The 13,903-nt window shown below is 40.6% G+C and overlaps 1 protein-coding gene across 1 annotated transcript in view; it reads right to left on the reverse strand.

The window, feature by feature from the left end:
- Positions 1-13,903, reverse strand: part of LOC146395161 (uncharacterized) — a 100,055-nt gene that overhangs the window by 16,159 nt on the left and 69,993 nt on the right. The window contains exons 45-49 of the mRNA XM_085004278.1: positions 11,887-12,057; positions 9,757-9,790; positions 8,693-8,834; positions 4,810-5,011; positions 2,033-2,216 (exon numbers count right to left, since the gene is read on the reverse strand). Of these exons, the coding sequence (XP_084860404.1) occupies positions 2,033-2,216; positions 4,810-5,011; positions 8,693-8,834; positions 9,757-9,790; positions 11,887-12,057 (733 nt within the window). The remainder of the gene's footprint in view (positions 1-2,032; positions 2,217-4,809; positions 5,012-8,692; positions 8,835-9,756; positions 9,791-11,886; positions 12,058-13,903) is intronic.

A 13,903-nucleotide genomic window follows, 5' to 3' on the forward strand; every position in this document is an offset into this window, starting at 1 on the left:
AGCACTTCTACAAACATCGATTCCCTCTCTAGGACATTTCTAGGATGAAGAGATTAAAAACATAAGCAAGGTCTTCTGTTTCTACTATGAATCGGCTTACACGAAACCACAAGTACTTCTGGAGTATGATACATAGAAACCCAAAATAAGCTTGAGGTTTCACTCTTGGTGAATACACTAATGGTAAATCAGGTCAAATGCATAGAGCTCTTCTTAGAAAATCATGAGAGTATTTGCTGCTGCAATAACTTTTATTTCCTCTTATTAATGTTAGAATATTAATCAGTGGGAAATAGGTGGGACATTCGATTGAACTCTTTTACTAAAAATAAGATACTTCTCCATAAATACATTGTAACTAAGCATATACTGTGGCATATCTATCACTATTCTCAAAAGTTCCTTGCACTGAAACAGGATACCACATGGAGCAAAGTGGTAAGTTTCTCACAAGGAGAAGGATGACATCCAACACAGGGTCTCTGAACTGGCCCTCCGCTTCCTCCCTGCCATCGGTGGAAGGGATGATGTCCCGGTTAATCTATCGAGGAAGTAAAATCACTGGCGAAACCAAGAATATCTATTATGACTACTAGTAGCTTTGCAATTATGGAGAGTTCATCAATTCCTATGGAAAACATTAAAGGCCTCTCCTTGGATGAGGCCATTGTGAATGTCACGACATGACTGCTGCAGACAATGGGGATCGGAACTAAAAGGGTTACTTTAGGAGTTCCCGCTATGTCTCAGTGGGTTACGAATCAGACTCAAGTAGCAGCTCAAGTCACCATGGAGGTACGGGTTTGATCCCCAGACAGGGGCGGTGAGTTCAAGGATTTGGTGCTGCCGCAGTTGCAGTGCACTCAATCCCTGGCCCAGAAACTTCCATGTGCCTTGGGTGCAGCCATAAAAGTTACCAAAAAATGTTACTTTACCCAAAGGGCCAGAAATGCCACCTGCCTCCACAAATATACTTACATAGGCTCTAAAAATCCTCTCTAGCATCTGGAATACATAGTGTTGGTCCTCAGAATATATACATATACAAACACACACACACACAATCTTCTACAACCTGTGGACACATTTCATTAGGTTTTTGGTCTCACACCTTCTAAAAGAAGTCATAAGCTTAAGGGCAGAAATTGAAGGAAGAATATGTTGAAAGGAAGTGGCCTTCCTTTAAGCACAAAGATATTTATTCCACACGAACAGTTCAACTTTTAAATTAAATGATAGCTAAATTAATCACAGAGCAAAAAATACAGGCAGGTAAGGTATGGGGAAAGTAAATTCCTCTAAAAACATATAACTTGTTCCATCACAGTCTAAAGGCACTGTATTTTAATTTAGCCTGTATTTTCACATAAAACACCCTCAAAATTGGAATTCCCTGTTGGCTCATCAGGTTAAAGATCCAGGGTTGCCACTGCTGTGACTCAAGTCGCAGCTGCTGTGCAGGTTCAATCCCTGACCCACAATGCTGTAGGCAGAGCCCAAACAGAGCCAAATGAATGAACAAAAAGCCAAAATGAGTCCATGGATTTGAAATAAGAGTATTACTTTATTGGAGTTCCCACTGTGACTCAGTGGGATCCGTGGCATCTCTGCAGGGCCAGGACACAAGTTTGGTCCCTGGCAAGTGCAGCTTGGGTTTGCATGGGAATTCCATTTGCTGCTGGGTGGCCAAAAAACAAAACAAAACCAAAAAAAAAAACCCCAAAAGACAAAAAACAACAACAGAGAATATCACTTTGCTGAATGGACCAAAAATGCCAATCATTACATTCATGATTTAGCTCCATTTACCTAGCATTCCTCCATTCATAAAATACATACAGAGCATCTATTAGAAGCCAAGAATTGCACGAAGTTAATAATTTAATCTGTAAATATCATAGTTCATATTTCAGAGGAGAAAACCTTTTATTGGTTTAAACCTAAATGACACATATTAAATCAAAGGGATAGGATAAATGACATGGGTGAAATAGTGTTCGAAATATGGAAGTTTCACCAAAGATTAACTTACCTGGGTCGGTTTACTTCTCACAGTCTGCACTTCCAGTTCTAGTATTCTGAGAGTGAGTTCAAGTTGGTCTCTCAATTCAACATCTTTCCTGTGTTCCTCTTCTTCTTCTCTTAATCGCTCTGTAATGTCTTCATATAACATATCTGTTTCTTTTCTTTCCTCTTCTTCTTTTTGTAAGGACGATCTGTAGGTAAACATGCTTACCTTAGAATTTCCTCTTTTTTTCCTGCTGAATAGCATTGAGAACTATGTCTAGATACTCATGTTGCAACAGAAGAAAGGGTGGGGGAAAAACTGTAATTGCAATGTATACATGTAAGGATAATCTGACCCCCTTGCTGTACAGTGGGAAAAAAAAAAACTTCTTTCCACTTTAAAAAGAAAAAAAAAAAAAAAAGAATTTCCTCTTTTAAAAAAAAGTCCATTTTATGATCTTGTTCTTCAGTAGTTGATTTACTATTATAAGGAAATGTCTCTGTTCTCCAACTTTTCTTGCATTTCTAAGTCTCATTTCCTCGATTTTTAAATTATTTATTTTTTAGTATTGTTATTTTTTGTTTTTAGGGCTGTACCTGCAGCATATGGAGATTGCCAGGCTAGGGGTGGAATCGGAGCTGTAGCCACGAGTCTACACCACAGCCACAGCCACAGCCACACCTGATCTGAGCCATGTCTGCGACCTACACCACAGCTCATGGCCACGCTGGATCCTTAACCCACTGAGCAAGGCCAGGGATCAGATTTAAATTGCATCCTCATGTATGCTAGTCAGATTCGTTTCCACTGAGCCACAATGGGAACTCCCTGAATTTATTGTAGTTGATTTACAATGTTCTATTTCTCCTTACAGCAAAGTGACCCAGTCATACAAATATGTACAGTCTGTTCTCGTATTATCTTCCATCATGTTCTATCACAAGCGATTGGATATATTCCCTGTGCTACACAGCAGGTAGGTCTCCTATTTGTAATTTGTCACATCAGTCTCTTCACAGAGATATAAACACTTAAAAGAAAGCAATGAGGGAGTTCCTTGGTGGCTCAGCGGAAATGAATCTGACTGGTATCCATGAGGATGCCGGTTTGATCCCTGGGCTCAGTCAGTGGGTTAAGGACCCAGCGCTACTGTGAGCTGTGGTGTAGGTTGCAGACACGAGTCAGATCTGGCATTGCTGTGGCTATGGTGTAGGCTGGCAGCTACAGCTCTGATTCCACCCCTAGCCTGGGAACCTCCATATGCTGAGTGTGGCCCTAAAAAGTCACGCGCGCACACACACACACACGCGCGGGCGCGAAAGATACCAATGAAAGAAAAACATTCTGCTACTTAGTAAGTTTTAATCCAGTGTAACTAGTGAATTGTGTAGGAAAGAAATTTTGAAATTATTCAGGAAAATTAGAGGTGAAAACTAAACTTATGTCCCACACAGTCATAACGACGCTCCATTAGAATGGATGATTTTGTTACTAATTAAAAGGGGAAGCTGTTGTTTAGAAACAAGTTTACAAGTTCACTAGAAATGGTAGTGCAGCTTCCTGAACGCTTATGTGTACCCCCAAATGATTTAGAGTGCAAGATAACCTCTGTGGCTATTTTTGCATCTGCAAGTCTCTACATCTACAGTGCGTAATATCGTCTGTAGATGTCTTTTACAGAACATCTATCCGGAAATTATTAGAATCAAACCAGGCGAAGGAGTCTAATATCTATTGTCCTACAATTTTGTTTTTCTGTTTTTGGCCACACTTGTAGCATACGGAAGTTGCTGGACCAGGGATCAAATTTAAGCCGCAGCTCTGACATACATCACCACTCTCACCACCACAGAGACAATGCCAGATCATAATCCTGCTGTGCCACAGCAGGAACTACCTCCCCTGCACTTTGTATTTTTTTCTTTTGCAACACTTTCAACTTATCTTGTTAAACACTATTTAGTAAATCATTTTAAAATCAGCCCTCCCCCCAACAAGACAGGATACATTTTAATTAAACCCTAAAGAAAAATATGCCCTTTCAGCATAGACCACAGAAGCAATTTTATCTACATATGAGAAAGATGTTGAATAAGCTAATCAATAATCACTTTCCATTTTACATTTTATTCTATCCACACGTGCTAAGAAGACAACTGAAAAATACTTAAAAAAATTTCTGCCTTGAGAAAAAGGGCCACTTCATACGTCTGTGAGTGGGAATGTAAAGTAATAGAATCTTCTCTGAGAACAATTCAGAAAAATGGATTGAGGAGTCCCCACTGTGGCACATGGGGTGGAGGACCTGGCTTGATTCCATGTCACTGCCACTTTGATCCCTGGCCCCAGAACATCCACATGCCAAGAGTACAACCAGAAAAGGAAAAAACAAGCAAACAAAAAACAGAATTCTGGATTGTAGACGTTTTTTTCAAGTTCTTATACTTTATCCAAGTCATAAAATATTAAAGAATTTATAGAAAAGATGTTCCTTGTATCATTAATACTAATACAGAAAATGAAAAATGACCAAAATTCAGTCTGGCAACTAAGGAATGTGGTATCTATAAGGTGGACGTTGGTATGGTCATGACAATGATTATGTGCAATTATATGCATTAAATTATCAGATGTTTTCAATCTTAAGAACTTGCTAATTTATCTTCAGGAACTCACGGTCCACAATACTAATGACGATTTTCCCCTCTAAAATCCTAGAAGGTAAGATAGCACTTATAAAACATCTCTTCTATAACTGCATCATGAAAACAGTTAAATGGTAAAACCAAGATGCTCAGTACCTCAAGCTGCAGAGCTCTCCTTGCCACTCTGCCATTTGATGCTCTAACTGGGACTTCACTTCTTTTGTTTCTGATAGCTCCTTTTGTAGGCCACTGATCGTACTTTCCATGTTTTTAACTTTTGCTTTAAGGAGTTCACATCGGTTGTTTTTCAATTCTAGCAATCTTTTGTATGCAAAAACTGCACCTAAGCTAAGAGAACCTACATTTGGGAGAAAAGAAAAACAGAAACAAAACACATGAGCAATTCTTGTGGATAAAGGGTGGGGTGCTTTGTACAGTCACTCATCCATAACATGAGACAATACATATTGGATATCTATAATGTGGAAGCATGCGAATAAGCTCTGCAGATAAAACACACAAGACCCCTGGCTCTTGTTCAGCTTCAAGTCTAGTAGAAGAGAGAGACAAACAAAGAAAAACTCAGAGAGGTACTATAAGACAAGAGAGGTCCATGATCAATAACGTAACTGGATGTAGACTGGGTCCAGGGAAGATTCCCCAAGGAGGAGATGACCACACTGAGAAATGAAGGCTGAGCCAGAAGCACGGAGCAAAGAAGGAAGAAGAACACTGTAGACAGTGCACAGCCTGTGCCCACGTCCTCCTGCCATCTGCTCCTCACCAAGACAGAGGAACATGTGCAAGATTCCCTTCCTACCTGAAACAAGCAAAAGGAACACAAACAGAATACATAACAAATGCTTTTCCAGACCAGGGGCTTCAGGCAAGGAAGGACAATGTTCCCTGAAAACACACGAGGTTAGCCTGAAGCAACACCCCAGCTCACTGCCTTGAGAGAATGTCCAGGCCCCAACACAGGCAGAAGGAGCTGACCTGGAGGCCACCAGGCTCCCTGAGTTGACGTGATGACACTGAGAGTCTGGTGGAACCAAAGCAGACAGCACAGGTCAGAACATGAGAAGAGGGAGTTCCCCAGTGGTGCAGTGGGTTAAGGATCCCCTGTTCTCACTGTAGTGACTTTGGTTGCTGTGGATGTGTGGGTTTGATCCCTGGCCTGGGAACTCCCATATGCCACCAGCAGGGCCAAAAACAAATGAATTAAAAAAATAAATAACTGAATTTTCATAAAACTCATGAAGCAAAAATTGAGAGAACTGCACAGAGAAACAAATACGCAATTATATTCTGAGATGGCACTAGCCCTCCCTCAATAAAGTTGACAGGCTGCAAAGCAGCAGGGATATGATAGACCTGAACACCAATATTCTTCTCGAGTAGCCAGAGAACACTTACCAGAAGAGACTATATTCTGGGTCATAAAATACAGCTTAATAAAAGGAGCAAGCCAAAAAGATCTAAGTCATACCGAGTGTGTTCCCTGATGACAAAGCAATGAAACTGGAAATGAAGAATGACAATACCTCTGGAAAACACTCAAATATTTGGAATCTAAATAACCCTTGAGTCAAAGGAGCAATGAGAAGAGGAATTAGAACGCATTTTGAGTGGAACTGAAAGTGAAAACACGTTATCCCACGATCGATGGGATGCTGCTTACATCCAGGGAAATTTATAGCATTGGATGTCTGGTTCAGAAAAGAAGAAAGGTCTCAAATCAGTGACCTTGGCTTGCTCCATAAGAAACCAGCAAAAGAGCACATTAAACTCCAAGAAATCACAAGAAAGGAAAAAAGAAACATCAAAGGCAAAACTCAATGAGAAAGAGGACAAATAACACAATGTGGAAAACTCAGTGAAAACAAATGTTTCCAGGGGATCCCTACGAGGGATAGACCTCTAGCCAGGCCGGTAAGGAAACAACGAGAGAAAGGACAAATTACCACTTTCCAAAAGGAGTAATGTGATCTTGCTACAGTGTCTACCCATATGAACAGGATGACAGAGTAATATCATAAACCTTAGGGCAACAAATTGGACAACTCAGATGAGATGGGTAAGTTCCTTGAAAGAGAAAAATTACCAAAGCGCAATGCAGAAAGAACAAGTAAGCCAAATAGCCCTCTATCTGAAAAAGGAACGAGAGCCCCAGGGAAAGACCTTCCCACAAAGGAAAATTCTAGGCCCAGATGGCTACGCTGGTGAAATCTACCAAATGCTTTTGGGAGAAATAATACCAACTCCACATAAATTCTCCTCAAACAAGGAAGATGCCTCACAGTGCTCCACTCATTCTGTGAAATTAGCATTATCCTCAAACCAGAACCAGTAAACGGTATTCCAAGAAAGCTATGTCATGAAAACGGGGGTAAAAATTCTAAATAGGACATCAGCCAATTAAAGCCAAAAATACCTTCAAGGGATAATCTGTCCAAATGGGGTCTATCCCAAGAATGCAGAACGCAGGGCTGTTTCGCTCTTTCAAAATCAACTTAGGTCAATCCCCATATTAACAAACTAAAAAGAAACACCATACGATCCTGTCGGTAGATAAAAAGATGCACTTGACAAAACTCCACATCGTCCTGAGAAAACCTGCCAGCACACCAGGAATACAAGGGAACTTCTCCGAGATGATGGAGACCTATGATTAAACCCGCAGCCAACACTGTATCTAATGAGGAGAAACGGAATGCTCCTCCCAGAATACAGGGACTAAGACAGGAACAGCTTCTTCTGCTCCTCTTCAGCACAATACCAGAGGTTCCAGCCAGTGCCATGGTCAAAGTCAAGCAACAGAAGGCATCGGAGGGGCAATGAAGAAGTGAAACTGGCTGCGAATCAGCAGGCAGCATGGTTTCCTAATAGGAGTTAGCAAACTCCACCTTGTGGGTCAGGCTGCTTGCTTTGGTGAAGTTCTCCCAAAACACAGACACTTCCATAAATGTCTGTGCTGTCTGTGCTACTACACTCTCAGCACAACTTCATGGGCTGGTTAGCTGGACAGAGAAGATGCTGGCTGGCTGCAAGTCTTGAAGATGAACTGTCTTCAGTAAGAGAGTAGTTTAGGAATGAAGAAACTTCCCAACCTTTGGTCACACCGAAAATCTGAGAGAATCTACCAGAAATCCACAAGACCTACTAAATGAGCTTGGTAAGGTTGGAAGACACAGAATCAATATACCAAATCCAACCATATTTCTATCATCAGAATAAACCCTCAGAAATTAACATTTAAAATATACTAGTTACAACTGCCCTGAAAAAGAAGAAATACAGGTAACCACATAAAAGACGGAGACATCGATACACTGAAAACTCCAAAATATTACGGAGAAATTCAAGGAAGATCTGCAGGAATGGAGAAATGGTCTTTCTCCAAGGCTTGAAAACTCACTATTGTTAAGAAGTCAGTTCTCCCCCAAAGAAATCGGTACATGCAACATGATCCAGAACTCATTTGCAGAAGACTAGCAGATTTTTCTTAAAGAAAGAGACAAGCTGATTCTAAAGTTCCCCTGGAAAGAAGGGTCTAAAATGGGTACAAGAGGAAGCCAGAGGATTGACTGTGGCCTTTAACCACACAGCAAAGAGAAGCAGCAGCTGGACTGTAAGCAAGGGGCCAACATGACAAGACCTAATTTTCTAAAAAAAAACGTACCTAATAATGGTGGTTACCGTGAACACCAAGGTTCCAGGAGGGGGAAATGCAGGGCAGCAAGTCCTGAGGTTACGTCAGCATTCTCGGAGGCCAGTGATCAACTGACCTTGGGTGAAGGCACAGGCGAGAAGCCAAGTCAACAGAAAAACACAGTGAGTGGGAATTATCACTGCCCTTTGGCTGAGAGCATATAATAACTCATTATACTTTCATAGAAATCTTTTGTCTCACACTTGAACAGCACAGTAACATATCCATGCTCCGTGTGCAGTACTGGACAGTACTGCTCCGTGTACAGCTCTGTGTATATTAGAACGTTTGACACAAAAAGGCTGTCAGTTTGTACAACGGTCCTACCTTTACACTCCAGGCCAGGTTGTTCAATTAGCAACACAGAAGTCTTAGACTCGGAGCAAAGCAACTCACGATCCTCAGAAGCTGTTTCAGGTATCAGAGTTAAGTCACCAAGGTCATCCACAGAATTAACTTGCCCTGGGACCTACAAACAAATAATCATTTTTTCACAATGCCCAACAAATACTTATGAGAACGTACTAAGTGTACAGAGTTGATAAATATCCATCTTTTATGAAACAAAAACATAGATACTTCTTCAAAGAAATGATTGCTATGAAAAGGATAAATTTATTAATAGTGTTTCTATAACTTTTTTTTTTCATAGCCACAGCAGGGTATGTGGAAGATCCTTGGCTAGGGGTCAAATGGGAGCTGCAGCTGGCAGGCCTATGCCATGGCCATGGCAACGTGTGTTCCCAGGCACATCCGTAACCTATCCTGAGCTTGTGGAAACATCAGAATGTGAACCCTCTGTGCGAGGCCAGGGATTGAACCTGCATCCCCACAGAGACAACACTGGGGCCTAAACCCAGTGAGCTGCAAAGGGAACTCCTAAACTATTTTTTTAACGCAAATGTCACTACAACAAAACTAGATTTTCTATTTCTCCTTTACTTTTCTTTTTTTTTTTAATCTTGCCCACAGCATGGGGAAGTTCCTGGGCCAGGGATCAAACCCATGCCACAGCAGCAACCCAAGGTGCAGTTGTGACAAACCTGGGCCCTTAACCTGCTGCAACAAAAGGAACTCCTCTACTTTTCCACTATACCTTTTCCCCCTTTTCTTTCTTTCTTGTTCATTTGTTTGATCTTTCTTTCTTTCTCTCTCTCTTTTTCTTTCTTTCTTTCCTTCCTTCCTTCCTTCCTTCTCTCTCTAGCTGCACAAACACCTGGAAGTTCCCAGGCCAGGGATCAAATCTGAGCCAGAGTTGTGACCTATATCACAGCTGCATCAGTGACAGATTCTTACGCCACCGTACCACAGAGGAACCCCCTCCACTATACCTATTTTAAAGTATTTTTTACTACAGGATAATATTTTTTATAATGAAGTTTTTACAATACCTTGTTCTTTTCATTAGATATTTTCTTTGCATGCCTGAAAAAACAAACCATTCGTTTCAGCAAACATCAAATACTTAACATACAAAAATAACTAAATTCCTTGTTTTTATATAAATTCTTTGCATTGGCAATTGAGATTCTATGAAAGGGATGCTTCAATACATAGAATCATATTAAAGGATCAAGAAAACCCACCAATAATAATAACAAAAGCATTAAAGTTAGAGCAAACGAGCGAAGGAAAAGGAAAAGCATTAGCAAGGTTACTTGCGTTATTTGACAGGAAGAAATCTATCAGGGGTTTTTGTTGTCATTTGCAGTAAAAAAGAGCTTTCATGGCACTACAACTATTCGGAAAGTATCACTTAAGTCCTTACATGAAAGAAACCCTTTTCAAAATAGCATGGTATTGGCTTTTTAAGGACTTACTACACAACTGTTGGGTATTATTCTGAGCACTTTACATGTCTAAATGGCATTTAATCCTCACAACAATTCTGGAAGGTAGGCAATGCATTAGGTGCTTTACACAGAGAGAAAATGAGGCACAGAAAGGCTAAGCAGCTGGCTCAAACCCAGACAGCTGTTCAGTACCAGACCCAGAATTCAAACCCAGGGAATCTTCAACACTTGTGTGTCACAATATGCTGAGAACGTCCTCTTTATTTTTTTTTTTTTTTTTTTTTTTTTTTTTTTTTTTTTTTTGTCTTTTGTCTTTTGTCTTTTTTGTTCTTGTTGTTGTTGTTGCTATTTCTTGGGCCGCTCCCGAGGCATATGGAGGTTCCCAGGCTAGGGGTTGAATCGGAGCTGTAGACACCGGCCTACGCCAGAGCCACAGCAACGCGGGATCCGAGCCGCGTCTGCAACCTACACCACAGCTCACGGCAACGCCGGATCGTTAACCCACTGAGCAAGCGCAGGGACCGAACCCGCAACCTCATGGTTCCTAGTCGGATTCGTTAACCACTGCGCCACGACGGGAACTCCCCGTCCTCTTTATTTTTAAGACATTTCAATAATATGATAGCAAATATATCCATATTATTGTTCCATGTCCAGCTATAATTGTCAAGAATTTCTGAATCTTGCATGCCTTTTAAAAAATAGACTTCAGACCTAGCCAATATGAGAAATCAACTTTCAGCAAAGACTTGCTTTTTCTAAAGACATTCATCAACAGGCATTTAGTCACCCATTCAGCTGTTTACTCATGCATTTCATATACATTCCTTGAGCACACAGTGCATGTTAATGACAGTTTGGCACAGGAAGCATGGCTTTGGTCATTTAGAGCTTTATAATTCATAAGTAATAATCTGTAAGAGGCTGTTCAATAGTTTATTTTCCTATTGTACGTAAAGAAGGCTTCCCCTTTTCCATGGAGTCTAAACAGTAAAATTAATATAGTCCGAGTCAAGTACCTCACAAAACCACAGCTATTCATGAGTTCATCCTGTTAAAGACCCTGTAATATCAAGAATTATCAAGAATGATTCAGTCTTATTCACTATGTCCTATGTGTTTGTATAGTTGTGATTACATCTTTTTAATATCCATGCATGATAACTTCTCAGTAACCATCTGCATATTCAGTTATTTAAGATGATTCCCCTTCACATCCAGTGAACAAGCCCTTAACATAAACTCCTCACGAATAGAGATATTGTGGACAATTAGGTTACTACACTATTGTAAAGATAATGGAGTACAATCAATAAGCTTTCCAACGCCAGAAAGGCAAACACGACTAAACTGAAGAAACAGGTCCTCTCCTGGGTCATTTCCAACATGAAACAAACAAAGAAAACCCCTAAAACACTCATCTTCACATAGGAAAGGAAAGAAAACTCCCTTGAACTCCACATTCCTCTTCAGTTGTCAGCCAGTAAATATTCTCTAAGGAGTTTACCCTTATTCACTCCAGGGCACCTGCTATGGGGCCTATTTCTTGAAACTACTTCCAATCAAAGGCACTCATCCCCATCTCAGCTCTTCAGCAGCATTCACCTGATAGAGCTGAGCATTCTCTTGGCTTGGCTTGGCTTGTATACTATATTATGCTGATCTATTTCCAGAAGTATTCACTGCTACTATCTTTTCACCTAGAAATAAAGAATTTGTAGATTTTACCTGCCATCATCCTGATCTCTTTCACTTAAGCTGCTGTCCTTTTTCATGTGTAGTAAACCAGTAGTAAGTGAATCAGCCTTCTCCAATATTGATGGAATCACAACTTCTTTTGACGTCTTTTTTTCAATTTTCTTTTTCCATACTTCTTTCATGGGCATGCCAGGACAGTTACTTTGAAAAAGAGATCCATTAAAAAGCCAATGTTTTCTAAAAATTCTACTCATAGTTAAAAACAGTTGTCATGAAATTCCAATTCTTATCCTTCTAAGTCACTGATTGCTTCACAAAGCAGTTGTGAAGTACCACCCGTATACAAGGAAATACAAATTCTTGGTTCAAAGACAGTTTACAGTGATGATACAATGTGATATGTAGTTCTCATATGACAGTTGTAAGTAAATATGAGGAAATTTTTACAGAAGAGGTAAAATAAAACAGGAAGTCATGGGGAAAAGAAATGGGAGAAAGTCATTCTACATAGAGTGGCGAATGGGAGCATGACGATGAGGCACATGACATGGAGGTGTTTCTAAGGAATTGGAAAGAAAAGTACAAACTACATGAAAGCAAGCAGAGAGATGAGTCTGACAAGGACATCTGAAGAACCACAAATGTTACGCTAAAAAGCTGGAGTTCAGGAGTTCCCGTCGTGGCTCAGTGGTTAACGAATCCGACTAGGAACTATGAGGTTGCGGGTTTGATCCCTGGCCTTGCTCAGTGGGTTAAGGATCCGGCATTGCTGTGAGCTGTGGTGCAGGTCACAGACGTGGCTTGGATCCTGTGTTGCTATGGCTCTGGCGTAGGCCGGTGGCTACAGCTCCCATTAGACCCCTAGCCTGGGAACCTCCATATGCTGCTGGAGCAGCCCAAGAAATGGCAAAAAAAAAAAAAAAAAAAAAAAAAAAAAAAGCTAGAGTTCGGTGTCTCAAAGAAATGGCACTTAGACATGGGACTATATTTAGACTTGTACTATATGTTCTTTGTTTTAAATATAACAATGCTTACTTCAAATGATTTTTTAGAAATATATCGCAGGGCACATGAGCCAGGAAAGAAGCAATCAAGGAAATACCTTGAGGAAGAAATATTTACTTTTAAAACACCCACATGCTGGGATGAAGGCAGCATCATGGCTGAAAAAGAGGTGCCTCATCATGTGCCTCCCCCCACCCCAGTGTGGAATCAATCCATGGACCAAAGCGGTTTGTGGGGGTTATAGGATCCAGCTCCAGACACCAAGGGGCCTGCAAAGAGTCCTGCATACTCACATCCTGAGTAACAGACAAACAGACCCCATCCCAGCAGTGGACACTGCCTGCCCCATGAATTGGCTCCAGCCACACTTAGCCATATCCACAGAACCCCTGGAAACATTGTTGTAGCTAATCACTCATAGTTTATAGAGAGCCTTTGTGGAAATCCAGGTTTCCAGCAGAGAACTTCTAGCACACCAATGAAGTGTACAAGCTTAGACACACTGGAGAGGGCAGTCATTAAAGACTGGAAGAGGAAACTGTGAATTCAAAGGCAAAGACAGCAATGCAAAACATTAAGGAACATGACATCAAGAAAACATGATAACATCAAAGGATCACAATAATCTTCCACTAATCACAGTCCAACCAAATCAGGAAAATAATACACAAACAAAAGGAGACATTTAAGAAGAGATAGGAACAATAACTACATATACATATAAAGTTGTATTTTTTAAAAACCCAAATGGAAATTCTGGAGCTAAAGAATACAATGAATGAAAGGAAAAATACACTAAGCACTGATAGCAAAATGGACCAAGCAGAAGAAAGAGCCTATGAGTTAAGAGATAGGACTTTTAAATCATCTGTAGGAGAAGAAGGAACAAAAGCATGAAAAAGTGTCAAGGAAGCCCATGTGAATGACCAGGTATCATCAGAAGAAGCAATGCATGAATTACTGCAGTTAAGATAGGGAGAAAGGTGAAGCTAGGGAGATGAAAAGATAGGGAGAAGGTGGCAGAAAGCTTATTTAAAGGAAA

This window comes from Sus scrofa, chromosome 17 (assembly GCF_054392235.1).
Source record: "Sus scrofa isolate SSC_HxYL_T2T_F1_AM1 chromosome 17, Sscrofa_HxYL_maternal_Yorkshire_Landrace_v2.0, whole genome shotgun sequence".
Classification (NCBI taxonomy): Eukaryota; Metazoa; Chordata; class Mammalia; order Artiodactyla; family Suidae; genus Sus; species Sus scrofa.